Raw genomic sequence first — 18,713 nt, forward strand, 5'->3', positions numbered from 1 at the left:
ATTAACCATTGCTGAAGTTCGATATACCAAGCAGCACTGTTACTTTGAGCCGTTGTATTATTATAAATCTGTTCTTTATGGGATTTTTTGGAGATTTTTTAAAAATTACTGTTTTTTTGCTTCGAAGTCTTCATCCGGCAACTGAACTCTTCTGCATTTAGGGCATAGTCTTTATCTGGTTTATTAGTACTTGTTTGTTTTTTAACATATTTTTTTGTCTTTTTATTTCTTGTATCCATCTTTTACATTTTTTTTGAGCAAAAAAATTTTGGTTTTAACCAGTTGCACTTTTGATGTATTTTGTAATATATTAGTTAAATAATTTTCCCGTGAATTATATGATACTGCTACCGAAAAAAAACCTTAACTGATAGCCACCTCTCTTGGTGTGATTTACATGTTTACCTCCAACAAATTTTGCAATAACAGAATTGAACTTTTCGGCGCTATTATTGGTGGCGCTTCTTATCAAACTTGCTATATAATATTTAAGCCTATTGCTGAATGATGTAATATCGGACAACAAACCATACTCTTGCATTTCGGGAATATAATTAATTTCCTGGTCTAAATTTTGTTTTTTAGAAAAATAAGCGGCACACGTGATACGCCGTGTTTTCAATATCTTGTTTTATATAGGTATTTTTATATTGTCACTGGAATTGTTTTCGCGGTGATATTGACAGCCCAGTCAATTAAGGTTCAATATATTATGACAGACATAAATGTGCAGCATATGCCGATGATTTTGTCAGATGAGTAATGATTAGTCACAACAAATCCTGCTGACTTAAAGGAAATTTTTAACAGATTAAAAAGGAAAGGCAGGGAGTATGGATTAGAAATAAATGAGGAAAAAACAAAATATATGGTGATGAAGGGAAATCGGAATCATTTAGGACAGTTTTTTAAGATACGTATACCTATTAAGGATTTCAATTTCGAAATTTTTGGACAATTCGATTACTTAGAACTCCTAGGAGAAACACTAACAAACAGAAATGAAGAAAACAGAAAAATAGTAAAAAGAGTTACTAATGGTAGCATGAACGCTGGGAGTCTAATTAATATGTTCAGGTCAAAGAAAATATTCGGTGTTACAACAATAAGGATCTATAATATATTTATTACGAAATTTAGATGATATTCATTACTTTGGGATGATTTTTCTTTTAATTTTCCCAACGAATTATCAATGAAGGCCAAAATTTGTTAATATTTTAAAGCGACCATTTTATGCACCCGCAGGGTAAAAATCTAAAGCCCATAATCGGTATTAAAAAGATTTACTAAATATTTTATGACTTACCTATTAAAGACATCAACAAGACTGGTTTCCGTCCATGTTTGTCTGACCATGGGCCGGCTACCATACACACAAAAACCGGAAATAATGATTCCACCGTTGTTTTAACCATTGTAATAATATCTGCCGTAGGTACTACTAACTTATCTAAGGCTTCTGTTTCATTTTTGTTAACAATATTAACGTTATCATTACCTAATTCCGCACAAGCTGTTTTATTATAGCCTAATATTATATAGCATGTTCTATAGACAATAAGATTTGTCAATAATGTATCTAAAAATAATAAAAAAACATTGTACTAAACTTGGATCTCTCTTTGACTAAACAAACGTTATGAAAGAAGTTATTTTAAGTAATATTTCGATACAATTCCAATAGGTTATGGATCCAGAGCACGTATTTAAATTAAAGTTATTTAGATGTATTATTCATAGGCAAAATTTTGGGAAACTTATTAATTTAATTTGAAGCTTAGAGTTCTAACACTATGGAAAGAAAAGGTGTAAAACACTTTATAGAAAATGGAATAATAAATGCAGATGACGAAAATAAAATGCATCAGATGAAGAATGCATCGTCAGGAAGATTTCAGGGAAGTAGACAAAAAAACTTTAATAACAGGAGTAGGCGACTTCTGTGCTAGCAGGCCAGGATTTCCAATTATGATAATGATGATGAGCAATTCATGTCATAAACGGAATGTGAACATGCACTCGAAAATAGCCCATCAAAAGAGAAAGACATTATTTGTACCATACAGTGTAGAATTTGAACAAATGTCCAGCGAACAGAAACTAATTTTTATCATTACTATATCATAGTAACTGATTATCTAGAAACCATTGACTGGAATTTCAATCAATATTACTGATGAAAAGTACTTGATGAACTAGTGCTAGTCATTATAATTTGTATTAAGTATATTCGTGTAAGGTTTAATGTGGCGGTTTCCTGTTGTATTCTGAATTATTATCCAGTTTAATTTTATATTGATTCCTCTGCCGTTGGAATCAATTTCTCAACCACAGGACAAAAGAGTGTTCTTACAATCTTCTATACTAAGCCTAAAAGCCAGGCTGTTACTTCCGCCGAATTCATCATTTCGAATATTTTTCTTATCCGTTTCTATCATCGTTGTGGTTTTCATCTAACCTAAATGATTTCATCTAACCTGGGACAGGGTGCTGTCAACTGGGTCAGCAGAATTTTAGTTTTTATATAGAAGCTAGTCATCTATCCCTCCTCGTTTATCGGGGTTTGAGACAGGCTACGTCTGGTAATCTTTCCACAACGAATATAGGCAACGTGTGTGATATAACCCTATTAACAAAAAATGACAAAAACATCGCCTTTTTATACAGAGTAAGAAGCAGACAATCCGTTAACATAATACTCTTGCAATGGAAGAGGTAACAAGAGAAGCACCTGTGCAAAATATTAATACTCCGTTCAAAAGAATTCAAAATGAAAAAGGCGAATTAATATCCATATCAGAAGTGAATACGGCTTTTTCGATTCTGGTTTACTAACCTTTTACTCATTTTATTCAGGTAATTACCATGAAACCATGAATGCCGATATTCTTGAGGAATAGTTTGAGCAAATGATAGAGCTATGGTACAGAGGTCTCATGACCAAGTGCCATAGATTGACGTGTCTAGCCTGAACTAAGAAGAAGAAGAGCTAATTCTAACAGATGCTGTAATTATTTTAGACAATGCTCCATATCATTAAAAAAATCTGAAAAATGGACTACAACTTTCGAGAACTATTGATTGAAGACGATATGACGAAAAAGAAAAACAAATCTGAATGTAGGTACACCAATATTGTTTTGTAAAATACGTTATTGACATGTTAACATGTTAAAAGCGGAATATTCTATTTTACTTCTATTTCTTCCCCACCAATATGAACTATTTCCGTTAAAGCTTTATGGCTATGGTGAAAATTTCTGTGACAAGGAAAATTCACATACATATTTATGTGTAGAAATACTATAAAAAAGTTCTTAGGGAAATCAATGACTAACAGTGGCGTGTATAAAACATGATTAATTAAACTAAATATGAATATCTTTTATATATAAAGAAAAGAGATGAATGAATTTATTCAAGAAAAACGAAACACATTCAGAAAGAAACATGGGCAGACTACTTTCGATCTTTATTTGCTAAAACCGACGATAATGAACCACCAACACCAGAGGTGTCGGCAAACGAAGAAATAAATATTGCGGAGGAAGAGGTGAAGGCAGCATTAAGGAAATTAAAAAACAGAAAATCACCAGGAGAGGACAGAATATCAATCGAACTTATAAAGTACTGAGGACCAGATCTGGCCAATCATCTATTAAAACTAATCCAAAGAATAATAGAATAAAACAGAATTCCTCAAGAATGAAGATCAAGCAACCTCTCGTCAAAAAGGAAGGCAAATGGGACCCAGAAAATTACGGAGGAGTTAATTTATTAAACGCAACATTAAAATTAATAACCAAAGTGATAGCAACTACACTGAATGAAATTATACTACTACCAGAAGAAGAACTAACTGACTCTATTGAAGCTGGCAATGGGATAAGACAGGGAGATTCAATGAGTGCTCTAGTGTTCAACCTGATTATGAATGAAATAATAAAAAAAGTAAGAAGTACAAATAGGAGAAAAACAAATTAAAATAATCTGCTATGCAGACGAAGCAATACTACTCTCACAAAGTGAAGATAATTTACAACGTATCCTGCACCAATTCAATATACCCGCCAGCAAATTTAACATGTTAAATTCCCTAAAAACGACAAAATGGATGGTTATAACAGCAAATTTACTAAGATGTAAATTGGAGTTGCAAAGTAGATCAAGTGAATATAGCAAACTGAACCACAGGTTGTCTGAATGAAACAATACGGAGAAATAAAAATATCGGGAAAGAAATGAATGGCATAATTTACAAAACATTCATCAGATCAATAATGATATGAAACATGACCTGACACAGACAGGATAAAAAGGATGTTAGAAACAGCAGAGATGAAAACACTTAAAAAAATTGGTAGTAAAACACTATGGGGTAGAGAACATCAAAAACTGGGTAAGAAATAGAGGAGCAGAATGGAACGATCGTATAAGCCGAATGACAACAAATAGAGTAGTAAAGACGGCAAGAGACGGTTCCCCAATAGGAAGACGATTAGTAGGAAGACTACGTAAATGATAGAACAACAACTTACTGGAGGCACATTGAAAAACAGACAGTCATGTCTACATAAAAAGAAGAAGAAGAAATATAAATATACATACAAACTATAAAACATTTTAGAAATATTGCAAACTTTAGTATAAAGCCGTATCGCTAGTAAATCATACACCCTGACTGCACTTATAAATGTCTGTCAGTAATAATAAATGTAGATTCCCATACCTGTTGTATCCGAATTTTTTACGGGGCGATGAAGATAAGTCAAAGTTAGTTTTTGAGGTTAAATTTCAAAGTAAGTGTTAAAATATTTTGTTCACACTGTAATTCTGTATATACATAATTGATGTTTTTAAGTCTACGTGTTATAACCTGCGAACCTGCTACGAATTATAATTAAAAGAAAGATAGAAGGCTGAAGAGGAGCAGGTAAAAAAACAATGTCATAGCTTCGCAGTATCAGAACTTGGACGGCATAAACTTTTAACAATTACTAAGAGCGGCACATAATAGAGAAGATTTTGATGTAGTGATCGCAAACCTCTAGTAATGGAGGGCACAAGAAGAAGAAAAACTCACTGTGTGTGCGTGTGTGTTTTTGTCTTTACTTTATGGGAGGAGGATCTAGCTATTAATCTTCCTTCAAGTTGACAAAGTCATTGATTCTCTCACTCTGTCAATCTTTATTTTCAGCTCGTCTTCTTTCAATGCAAAGCTGATTACATCCTAAAGCTGATTACATCCCAAGCTACCTTTGATCAAACTATTTGTCCTACTAAGGTTTAACGTCGAATTTTGTGTTTTAGAACAGTTTCTAGAGTCTCAGTTTAACTAGCAAGTTAAAACGAAGACACTCGAAAAATACGTGCTTCTCGTCTTCACTGACTCCGTGACAGGACGAACACTCTGGAGAATCGTCATGATTGAAGCGATAATGATCGAAAGCAGCCATGATCTGAGAGCTTCTGCATCAGATAGTAGTTGACCTAGCCATGTTTGCAGTTCAGTCAAACATTCACCTGTAGTATAACAAAATGCGTTCACCTGCCTGTTGTTGCGGAATCCCACTGTATTTTTCATTAACGCATGCTATTTTGCTGTTCTTTTCTTCTGAGTTTATCAAGGCACAATGTAGTTGCAGTTGGCCCTCTTCGACGATAAAGAACCCTGTTATGATATATACCGTATCCTTAGATACTGCGCGGAATGAGCTGGTACCTCTCAAGACGCCCAAATGATATACTGATTCGATCTTTCTCTAATTCCCACGTTCTGAGGGTGTCAGCCCAAATAGATACTCCATATTTTAATATTGATGCAACTACTGACGAAAGTAACGTCCTTCTGCTTTCTTTTGGGCCAAATACATTCGGCATTGCTTTTGCTACTAACACTTTAGCACTGCAATCCCCGTTGGCGCAGTTAAAAGCATTTTTAATATCCAATGTGGCCACCAGACAGTCGTATCTCTTTTCCTTCTGGTCCCAGCATTCGCCTCTTTATCTATGTTAAGATAAGATTAATCGCATCTAGTGTTAAGTGTCTAATTCAAAAATCATCTTCTTCTTCTTGATGTGCCTATCCGTTACGAATGTTGGCGATCATCATGACAATCTTTATCTTATCTGCAGCAGCGCGGAAAAGCTGCACAGATGTTGTATTGAACCAGATGAGGTTCTTTAACCAAGATGATCTTCTTCTTCCTGGACCTCGTTTTCCAAATATTTTTCCTTGCAAGATGGCTTGAAGGCGAGCATATCTGGATTCATTTCGCATAATATGTTCGAAGAACTGTAACTTTCGAGATTTGATGGTGGTCAGTACCTCTCGGTTCTTATTCATTCTTCTGAGGACCTCCTTATTGGTGATTCGGTCAGTTCACGGGATCTTAAACATTCTCCGATATAGCCACATCTCAAATGCTTTCAGTTTTCTGCACATATCTTCGTTCAAGGTCCACGATTTTTACACCATAAAAAAGGACAGAGAAGACGTAGCATCGCAGCATTCTTACTTTTATATCAAGAGATAGTGACTCTTGAAGAAGGCCCCCATCCGATTGAAGGTGGATTTACCTTTTCCGATGCGTGCTCTAATCTCCCGGTTGTTGTTCCATTCTTCATTTATTATAGTGCCGAGGTAGTTGTAGTGCGTCACTCTTTCTACAGGGGATTGGTTGAGGTAGAGTTGACCTTCTGTTATTCTTTTCTTGCTAATTATCATAAACTTTGTCTTCTTAACGTTAATATTAAGTCCATACTGTTGACTGTAATACGTGATTTTGTTCATAAGAACTTGTAGGTCTTCTAAGTTGTCCGCAAATACTATGGTGTATTATACCATACAAAATATATCATATCATGCAAAATCATACTGATTGCTATTGGGTACCGCTTTAACTGCTGCTTAGATTCTTTGATGTACTTATTCGATCTAATATCTTGCCAGCTATATCCAGCATACAGAGCGGATGATAAGATGATGGTTCATCTGATGGTTTCTTCCTTTTTGGAGGACACAGCAATCTTTGTTGCTTCCATACGTGCGGGAAAGTAACCTCCTCGAGGCATTGAAGGTGATTCTTTGATGACTGCTTTAAAGCGATGTTTGAGATTCCACATGTAGGCCTAGAGCTTTATTATTTCCTACTCTATTACACGCCCCTATCAGTTGATCTTTCGTGATCGACGGGATTTCTTCAGCCTCACACTTCTCGATTGGATAATAAAAGTCTTGTTGAGAAAACAACGCAGTAACGATCCTCTCTAGAGACTGAAGGCATGTAGATGTTGGCATTGAACGGCTTTTCAGGTGAGTTATGACCAACTTTTATGGCCTGCCCCACGGATCATTCTGCACTTCATTGAAAAGCACCATTCAGCATTGTCTTTTGCTGTTTTTGATTGCCTTATTTAGTCTTCTGTGTGATTTATTGTACTCTGTCACTAGATATTAAAGAGTTTTGCCGTCTCCAGTCCCAGTGTGCGCGCGAAAAGAATATTATAAGAATCTCTATGGACTATTTAATAATGTTCCACTATTATAATATATTTCCTGGTCTATGATGTATTACATTTTATCATTTAAAGATACCAAGTTTCAACCTTCAACTTCCTACGTAATATAATTCAACTATTTTTTAAAACATAATCTGGTATCGTATTTGCAAGAATGACTCGACATTTTAATATCTTTGTTATTTACTAAAATGACTATTATATCTTTGGTTATCTATATGATATCCACTAAAAAGGATATTTAATACTATTGATTACCACTTCCTGAAAAACTAATTACCAACACTGTTTGAACAAAAGCTTAACTAAACTATTAAATGGTCAAATAGAATGGAAATGAAACATCATCTTAAAAATTTCCATTCAGTGACGCATACGATATGTTGTTTAGTATTAAATATATACTGCATGCCATATAACTATATATGCATTTATTGCAAAAATATGCAAAAAATGATGAAAAGTACACTAATACTACGAAGCTAACTAATGAGCAGATAACATGTTAACACAGAAATGGATGATAAATATACTCGTAATAATTCTAAAAGACAAGCTGACACAAGCTGTTTACAAGTCTAAATAATCATTTCAAATAAACAAAAAACAAAATTTATTTAATTTATTATTTGTATTTTCATAACGATTTCCGACGTGGAAATTGAAATGTAAATAAACTTATTTTAAACTTCAAAGGTGGCGTATTTATTTCTTTTCACATAGTAATTGTCCTTTGAACTTTCTATACATTTTGCACAAAGGGTTTAGCCGGTTAAGATAGTAAAAAATGTTTTCCTACGTCAAAAAGCATCCAACCAAAAAAAATTTTAGACCCCTAGGCCCAAACAAAACCTCAAAAAAATTAAAACGTATTTTTTTGTTTTTATATGCACTTCTAATCATCGTAGAAACTTTTTTTATAGGAAATTTTTTTTAGTGCCTAAAACATGTATTTTTTACAAAAAGTTTGGCCCAACATACAATTTTTTTAACGCTTTTGAAATTTTTAAAATTTGTTTAAAATAAAACTGCCTCGAACTTAACGCCTAAAAAAATATATAATATTTTTTGAGTGTCAAGTTATCTGATTATTTGCAGATCTTTTGTAATGATTTTTTTCAAATTTTTATAGGTGGAATATCATGGTCATAATAACGAAATATTATTTTTGATGTATTTTTCGGTGTTTTTTTTAAATCCACAAGGAAACTAAGTTCCTGTTGCTGGCTGTATACCATGTATCACAAAAAATTTTGATTTGATCATGAAGACAAAACGTTTTCGGAATCCATATTCCATCATCAGTGTCCTAAAAAGTATATAACCACTTTAATTAAAAAGAACATAAAGTTAAAATTTTGACCAAGGTTAATACAAAATGTGGTTAGGTGTACATGTTTTGAGCCACTAAATATCTGGATAAAAACCCGTTAAAAGTTATATGTTACAATTTAGTTTACATTATTTAGTCTTGAATTTTAGGATGTTAAAGTTACCAGTGGATATGATAACATGGCAACGTATCATCAAGTCCTCGTAGACACTTCGTCTTAGGACCAGCAACTTCATGTGGAGTCGTACGTTGCCATGTTATCATATCCACTGGTAACTTTAACATCCTAAAATATAAGACTAAATAATGTAAACCAAATTGTAACATATAACTTTTAACGGGTTTTTACCCAGATATTTAGTGGCTCAAAACAAGTACACCTAACCACATTTTGTATTAACCTTGGTCAAAATTTTAACTTCATGTTCTTTTTAATTAAAATGGTTATATACTTTTTAGGACACTGGTGATGGAATATGGATTCCGAAAACGTTTTGTCTTCATGACATAGACCGTTTGGGTTTTTTAATTTATATACCTTTTATAAAGGATTTTAACAAAAAGTTTTTTTTTAATTTAAAAATCTTGTTTTTGTTTATTTAGTATATACAGTAAGGTCTCTTTTTATGCGGATTATTTTTATGCCATTGTAAAGTTGTGCGGCTTGTATTTCATCCAAAAATATATTTAATTAGTAGTTAATTTTTTTGAGATTATATTTGGGTCTAGCAGTCTAATAGTACAAGATCCCACTGTAGGAGCACCGCGTTCATAACGTAGTTCATCAAAGTTACATTTTTACATACATTTAAAGTTAGGAGAATACATTGATAATAGGTTGCCAGTCAAAAAGTAGCCGTAAATATTTTTGATATAAGGTTGAATGCTCGGATAAATGAACTTTGATAAAATAAAGGCAGATATCGAGCACAGTTTATTAATTAAATCTTGCCTAAGTACTTTCGCTCACTAGAGCATCCTCAGGGGCATTTCGTCAATTTCGGGCTATCCAACAATCCTGTTTGGCTCTCTCCTGTTGCCGACAAAAATGTAGCTTCGACAATTTTAAATAATTTTAAACTGTTTGCCCTTGTTTAGTGTAGTGTTATGTTCAACTTTATTTCAATTTTATGTTTATGAACTTCTGGGATTGTTGGATAGCCCGAAATTGACGAAATGCGTCTGCATCCTCACTGAGGATGCTCTAGTGAGGGAAAGTACTTGGGCAAGATTTAATTAATAAAACTGTGCTCGATATCTGCCTTTATTTTATCAAAGTTTAAATATTTTTAATTCAATTAATAGTAATTAGTTTTTGACAAAAATTTTATTTCGTTCTTTTATATTTTTAAATAAAATACGCTGCTCATGACGTATATGCATGTATTTTATATCAAATTAAAGCCAATTTTCACACAACTCACACTTGAAAAGAATGAAATTTAATGGCTCATAGCTCTTTAGAAAATCCATTACCTCTAATATGTTTTTCACCTATTTATTTTTTTAGACTGGGGTATACAACTATTTAAACCATTCCCAGTATATACTTTTATAAATTGTGGTACGCCCAATTTCAAGTTAATTAATTCTTTTGCAAATTATTGTAGAAAGATAAGTGATAAAGTGGAATATTAGCAGACACACAGAAATAAGTAATTTTATGTCTAGTTATAATATTTTAATATACTTACTTGTGAGTAAAAAATTCACAAACATAAAAAATAATGGAATTTCCACTGAAATATATTTGTTTAAGTCAAACGCCATTTCATCCCGTATTAATACGAATCAACCTAAAAAGAGATCATAGTTCATTGAAATCATAGTTTGTTGCCAAAATTATGTTAGTTCTATAAAAACTGCTGTATAATTACCACAAATATAAATGAGTCATTACTGACCGAGTTTCTACAATTTGTTGTAATAATTAATTTAAGATAAGAATTATTTTCCGTTTATATATAATTGTTTAATAAATAAGATCTATCGACAGATAATTTTTTCATGTTTAAATGCTTTTCTTGTTCAATCTTTTATAATAGTTAAGTTGCTTGTTCTGTCTTTTGTGGCTTGGAGTAGAAGTAAATATATACAGGGTGTTTCACCTAGACCTTCTATTTATGGTAAAATGGGCTAAGAGTACGGACCCACTTGATCAAGGGTTGATTAAGTGTGACATCAACGGATCTGCCTAATAACTAAAAGCTTAACTCCTTTCCTGGTGATCTTTCACTATAAGTTCTTTACGAACATAACACTGACGTAATATTCTTACTGGGTGAGCCTGGATTTATAATCGTTTACATTGTAAATCTTATAATTTAGTTTAAAAATTTTTTTGAAAATGATTTCCGGAAACGGTGCAGAAACACTGCCAGTGGAGCGTTCAATGATAGGGACCACCAACCGAATGGAGATCAAGAATAGATAAACGAAACAGAGGAAGACCACCTACTCGATGTCAAGATGATCTGCGAAATATGACGAAATATTGGATCCACACTGTACAAGACCTGTACACTGTAGTCTGGATACAAATAGAAGAGGCCTATGTCCTGATGTGGACTTGAAACGGACTGATGATGATAATGAAACAAGTACAATGTTGTACTTAAACATTAAAAGAAAACGAAAACAACAATTTGTTCTAATAAAAGGTAGGTTATTATTTTACCACAGTTAACGAATTTGTATACCTGGGAACGCTCGTCAATACTGAAAATGACACTACCGCAGAGATAAACCGCACAATTTGCACGGCTAATAGATGCTATTTTGGGCTTAATCTCCTTTTTAAATCTACAGTTATATCAAGAAATACAAAAGTAAAACTCTACAAAACAATAATACGGCCAGTCCTAACATATGGTTCAGAAACCTGGACTTTAACAAAAAGCAATGAAAACATGTTAGGATGTTTCGAAAGAAAAATACTAAGGCGCATCTATGGAGCGGTAAATGAAAATGGTGTCTGGAGAAGACGATACAACTTCGAACTCTATAGGATATACCAGGAACCAGATATCGTAAAACACATAAAGATAGGACGTCTGAGGTGGGTAGGCCATGTAATGCGGATGGAGCAAACCGACCCAGCTAGAAAAACGCTCCTTGATAGACCTATTGGTCAAAGAAGAAGAGGAAGACCCAGAACAAGATTCCTAGATAATATCGATGAAGACATGAGAAATATGGAAATACGTGCTTGGCGGAGGAAGGCGATGGATAGGGAAGACTGGAGAAAAATTCTTGGGGAGGCTAGGACCCACACAGGGTTGTAAAGCCAAAATGATGATAATGATGTTATTTTACCAGCACATATTAAAAATTTTATTTTTGTTTAAAAATTTAGTTCGTGTGATAGGTTTTATTTTTTTGTTATATCGCAAAACGACCTTGAGTCAAACAACTTTTAAAATTGTCGGACTAAACACATACAAATAAATAAAACCATATTTACAGTCGCAGTTACAAACTGGAATTTGGAATTTTTTCCTTTACATCCAACGTAAACAGAGAATTGGGGAAATATTTATACTCAGGCCAGGGACGTACTAGAAAATTTTTATACTTGAATATTAGATAATTTTTAAGGAATTTTCTGCATGCTGCAACATAAATAATTAAAGCAGTACAGATTCGAAACCTGAATATTTTGATCATGTGATGACAAATTCAGTGAAGTATAACGTTTTACGCGTCATATCATAGGACACGATGGCCGGCAAAAGGACCTAGGCCTAAAAAGAACATTATGGTTCCGAAATCTCCTAAAGTGGTACCATTAGATATCCTTTGATTTACATCGAGCTGTCGCAAACAAAATTATCCATTCGAAAATTGGACTACGTTACTAGAAGAAGAAGAAGAAGAACAACAACAACAAAATGAGAATCTTTACATTTTTTCAGCATATTGTTCTAAAGCTATGTTCTTGTGGCATGTTAACGTAATTACTATTTAAATGGGAATAAGCTATAATTAAAGGTTAAAGCACTTTTGGTCTAGTAAAGTGTAAGTATAAAAATCTGATAATAAAAAAGCGGTAATATAATTATGTAATAATTTTGCCGTTAATATTTATGCTAGTTACAAATATTTATTTAAATAAGTATGTATCCTATAAAAAACACCAATTATTTCATAAATTTAAAAGTAATAAATAGTAGATAAAAAAAATACGATAATTAGTATATACTTACTAGAATTTTTTAAATTGAAATTTTATCTATAAGACGATATTACTACGCTAATGATATAAGTTTTATTTATGTTTTTTCCATTTTACTGCGTGTGTGCATTTTTATGTTTTTATGAAAATATTACGTTTACATCTGGCTTCTTTTGTCTAAGGAAACTTGGTATTTTATAACCCACATAATTGTCATAAAATGTAAACCGTTAGTTCTAAATATCTCTAATAATCTGGAAAAGGATAATGTTATTTTCTCTACTTCGTATCTGATTGCTATTGTTTATAGAACGATTACGATATTGTAAACAATTTATATAAACAATAGAAATAAGACCTATTAAACAATTTCCACTTGCATATCGGATAGGAAAAGACGACACAGAGGAAACTGAAAAAGTACGTACATACTGAGTGGTTTTTCATCACTAGGGAGTCATAATAGGAGGTGATTTTAATGCACATTTGGGTCAGTCCAAAAGGAAATGCGATGCCAATAAAACAATTAACACAAATAAAAATAATTTTCAAACAAACAAATTAATAATTCAATAAATGACCGTTTTGGAGTGTAATTTCTTTTACAAAGACAAAGACTTTAAGACAAAAATTGGTTAAGACACTGCTGTTCAAAGTTTGCATTCACTCGTGATTAGTGACTAGTTCAAGCCCTTTCAACTGCAACCTTTTTAAAAATAAGCGTTTACAAAAATTAATATAATGATCTTCAATAACAAAAACCAGAAGACCTAAAATCCTATAGACTGTAAGTTTGCTGCCGATTCTTTCAAAGGTATTCGAAAAGCTTCTATTGATAAGATTGATTCCATTAGAAAAAAGTAAACTTATTCCCGACCACCAATTCGACTTCACGTAAAAGCATGGGAACAGGTCTACAGAATAGTAAAAAAATCTTCTACGCACTGGAAAGTAAATCCTACCTCTCAGCAGCCTTCCTAGACGTCAGTCAAGCCTAGAATAAGGTTTGGCATAAAGGTCTACTTTATAAGATAAGGTAAAAATTGCCATATCCTTTCTTTTCATTCCTAAAATCCTACGTTTCAAATAGATACTTCATGGAAAACCAGCACGATGAATACACTGAGCTTCACCCTATCAAAGCATGTGTTTCAAAAGCAAGCGTATTAGGACGTTAGTTTATTCCTGATGTTCACTGCAGACCTTTCATCTAGTCGTAACTGCAGACCTTTCATCTAGTCGTAGTACAGTAAGTTGCTTCTTTTGCAGACGATACCGCAATACTGGCCATGGACTTTAATCCCACAAAAGTATTAGTAAATTTAAAAAAAAACCTAAATAAAATAGAAGCTTGGCTAAAAAAATGGCGAATTCGAGTAAATGAGACCAAGTCAACACATGTAACATTCACAATAAAACGAGGTGAATGCCCTCCAGTCACACTTAATGGCAAGCAATTAAGTAAGGCAAACGACACAAAATACTTAGGTATCCATCTTGATAAACGACTAATCTGGCAGAAGCACATCTTTACCAAAGGAAAACAACTGGGCATCAAATTAGACATATGTTCTGGTTGATTGCTCGAAACTCTAAATTAACATTGGATAACAAACTGCTAAAGAACAAGCTTGATTTGTATCGAGATACAGCACTAACGACCACTTACTAGTGATAAAGAACCTGATAGAGAAGTCTGCAGAATACAACAAAATGGTATTTGTCGACTACGAAAAAGCATGCGATACCATAAGCCATCAGAAAATGTTAAAAGCATTGACAGAATGCCGAAGAGACCATCGCTACACTAACATAATCAAATATATCTAATAAAAACCCACAGCTAGCGTAAGACTATCTGAATAAAAAACAAATAAATTCTGTATACAGCGACGAGTACGGCAACGAGACAAAGTCTCTCCAAAGCTATTCACGACGCTTTTAAAATATACTTGTAAGAAGGTACATCTGAACGAGCATGGTTCAACATAAATGGAGAGAAGCTCAGTCATTTGAGATTTGCAGATGACATCGTCCTTATAGCCGATCGTATGGATGATGCAATAATAATGTTTGAAAAATTATATCACGCTTCCTTGGAGGCCGGACTAAAGATTAATATGAACAAGACGCAAATAATGACTAATCTGGTGCTAAATCGAAATATTGCTGTTGATGGAAGGGATATTGTGCAGACTACATCGTATAAGTACCTAGGACATGAAATTCGGTTGGACAGAGATAACCAGACATGTGAGCTCCCACGTCGCATAGGATTAGCCTGGGCAGGGTTTGATAAATTAAACCATGTATTTAAATCGGATCTACCCATACGCCTCAAAAGGAAAATTTTTGACCAATCTGTGTTACCTGTACTCACTTATGGAGCGGAAACATTAACACTCACAAAAAAGGTAGTTAATAAGATTAGCGTGACTCAGATGGCTATGGAGCGCCAGATGTTGGGTGTCTCTCTGAGAGACCGAATCCCAAACGAAAGAATACGTCGTAGAACAAAAACAACAGACGCTATCGAAAAAATCTCGTCGTTAAAATGGAATTGGGCAGGACACGTCGCCAGATTATCAGACAACTGATGGACAAAACGTATTTTAGAGTGGAAGCCAAGGCAAGAAGCAATACGGAGTAGAGGACGCCCACCAACTAGAAACACCTGGATGCAAGCCGCACAAGACAGAGACAGATAGAAAGAGCTGAGGGAGACCTATGTCCAGCAGTGGACGCATACAGGTTAATGATGATGATGATGAATAAACTGCTTATATACAAGGCGATCTTCAGGCCCATATGTACATATGGTACTCAGCTATGGAGCACCGCTTGCAAATCTAACCTTGCAATTCTCCAATGCTTCCAGAATAAAGTGTTAAGGTCTATACTAAATGCTCCATGGTATGTTACATCCTCCTGTATAGAAAAAGATCTGGAAGTACCTTCGGTAAAAGAAGTTGTAACAAGTTACAATGTCAAATATGGTGAACGGATAAAAGTGCATCCCAATGTACTTGCGAAGCGGTTATTCGATGACAATAATGAAGTGCGTAGGCTGAAACGTTTTAAGCCAAATATTCTACCAAATAGATTTATTGTTTAAGAAAAATCAACTGTTTTTTAAATTCTACCTTAAGTATGTGATATGTAGTTGTGATTGTGTTTTATTATTTTATTGCTTTTAACTTACATACTTTTTAATTAAACTATGCATTAAAAATTAGTAAAGGCCGTATGACACTATTCATTTTCTTGTATCATTTCTTATATCGTTTGTGATATAACAAAAAAATGGATAGTGTCATACAAGCGTGTAAGTTCTTATATCAGAAACGATACAAGAATTTGTGTCCGCTGCAGTTTCTTGTACAAGAAATGCGCCAATTTGTGCGCAAAGCCGCAAAAGCGAAAACGTAAAACTTCTGTCATAATGGCGGCTGGAGGAGAACTTTGATATACAATTAGACCAAGCAGACATCAGAGAAAAGTGCCCACCAACAATAACCAAGATTAGAACAGCAGTAGCCAAATTGAAAAACAATAAATCACAGGGATTGGATCAAATAGCATCGGAACTACTGAAAGTAGGAGGAGATGTATTACTAAAAACAATACATAACCGCTTTAAAAATTCTTGATGAGTTTAAAGAATATTTTATATCTCCAAATACGAGAGTAGAATTTCAAGAGCATGCCATTCAAACACATAATTTGTAAAAATGTAAAAAAAAAACAAATAAATTATTACAACCAAATTATTTGTTATTTCTGTCTTCCATTACAGCCTGTTGAATATGTTAAAAAATTGTGGTTTCCAATTTAGTTTTAATATTGGGACATTTTATTTCTTTCATTTTTGAACCACAGTATTTTTTAAAATAATCAGTAGCATCTGACTTGGGGTCCTCAGGTACTGCAGTTCTCTTTTTATATGTGTCGAAATTTCGACCAATCATGTGCCGAATCACATACAATTTCCGATAAACGAACTTGCATAGTGTCACACAGAGCACAAATGTACGTGCAAGAAACAATACAAGAAAACATAAATAACTTTCTATATAAGAAATGATACAAGAAAATGCATAGTGTCATACGGCCTTAACATTTACAGTTGATTAATAAAGAAAAGGAAGAGGAACTCTCCACTGAAAGAGGCTCCTTCCTACACGCTATGTATACAAGTTTAGCTTATGTTTTAAGAGATATTAGAATACGCATACTGGAGCATTGTAAGGTACACATAATGTGCTATTAAGGTACATACTTACTTTTACCAATTCTTAAGGCCGTATGACACTATGCATTTTCTTGTATCATTTCTTATATCGTTTCTGATATAGAAAGTTATTTATGTTTTCTTGTATCGTTTCTTGCACGTACATTTGTGCTCTGTATGACACTATGCAAGTTCTTTTATCGGAAATTGTATCTGATTCGGCACATGATTGGTCGAAATTTCGACACATATAAAAATAGAACTGCAGTACATGAGGACCCAAGCCAGCTGCTACTGATTATTTTTTAAAATACTGTGGTTCAAAAATGAAAGAAATAAAATGTCCCAATATTAAAACTAAATTGGAAACCACAATTTTTGAACATATTTAACAGGCTGTAATGGAAGACAGAAATAATAAATAATTTAGTTTAATAATTTATTTGTTTTTTTTTTTACAAATTATGTGTTTGAATGGCATGCTCTTGAAATTCTACTCTCTTATTTGGAGATATAAAATAATCTTTAAACTCATCACGAATTTTTAAAGCGGTTGTGTATGGTTTTTAGTAATACATCTCCTCCTACTTTCAGTAGTTCCCATGCTATTTGATCCAATCCCTGTGATTTATTGTTTTTCAATTTTGCTACTGCTGTTCTAATCTTGGTTATTGTTGGTGGGCACTTTTCTCTGATGTCTGCTTGGTCTAATTGTATATCAAAGTTCTCCTCCAGCCGCCATTATGACAGAAGTTTTACGTTTTTGCTTTTGCGGCTTTGCGCACAAATTGGCGCATTTCTTGTACAAGAAACTGCAGCGGACACAAATTCTTGTATCGTTTCATTCGTTTCTGATATAAGAACTTATACGCTTGTATGACACTATCCATGTTTTTGTTATATCAGAAACGATATAAAAAATGATACAAGAAAATGCATAGTGTCATACGGCCTTTACAAACTCATAGGGGTTGTTTTTTAAGTTAAAATAAAATAAATTCATAACAAATTCATAATATTGTATTTACAGTTTCAATGAAAAAAAAAAAAATACAACTGTTCGAATTTTTTGCAAGGGGTAATTTTTATAAGACTAGAAGTTACGTGGTAAAAATTAAAACAGTAAAGAAATCAGAAATCTAAATTGAATGTCACTATAATTAAATAATTCCAAAGTGCTTAAGTTTACAATTATATGATATTTTTCTAATAATGGTACTTTTTACCCCTAAAATATAAAAAGAACCGACGGCGTAAGCCCAATTTTGAATTGGAGGGTAATTATAGCCTAAATACAAATTTCCATGTAAATTAGTGAAACAAGGTATCAACTGGTATTATTTTAATTGTAACTAATTTAGGGGGTGAGATTTGGGGGTTAAACTGTGATAAAATCTTAAATTATCTTGTTTAATGTCAATTTTTTTGTTAGTTTTTTTTCTAATAGGGAT

At 33.2% G+C, this 18,713-nt stretch overlaps 1 protein-coding gene across 8 annotated transcripts in view; it reads right to left on the minus strand.

The window, feature by feature from the left end:
* Positions 1-18,713, minus strand: part of LOC140441571 (probable peptidoglycan muropeptide transporter SLC46) — a 50,118-nt gene that overhangs the window by 16,271 nt on the left and 15,134 nt on the right. For 3 of the 8 annotated variants that reach the window (XM_072532387.1, XM_072532386.1, XM_072532384.1), the window contains exons 2-3: positions 10,552-10,653; positions 1,310-1,582 (exon numbers count right to left, since the gene is read on the minus strand). In XM_072532387.1, coding sequence (XP_072388488.1) covers positions 1,310-1,582; positions 10,552-10,627 — 349 coding nt within the window. In that variant the 5' untranslated portion in view covers positions 10,628-10,653. Of the gene's footprint in view, positions 1-1,309; positions 1,583-10,551; positions 10,654-10,734; positions 10,759-13,062; positions 13,265-18,713 lie in introns of those variants that run through there. The other 5 variants (XM_072532392.1, XM_072532391.1, XM_072532390.1 and 2 more) reach the window with 3 other exon arrangements.

This window comes from Diabrotica undecimpunctata, chromosome 5 (genome assembly GCF_040954645.1).
Source record: "Diabrotica undecimpunctata isolate CICGRU chromosome 5, icDiaUnde3, whole genome shotgun sequence".
In the NCBI taxonomy this organism is placed as follows: domain Eukaryota; kingdom Metazoa; phylum Arthropoda; class Insecta; order Coleoptera; family Chrysomelidae; genus Diabrotica; species Diabrotica undecimpunctata.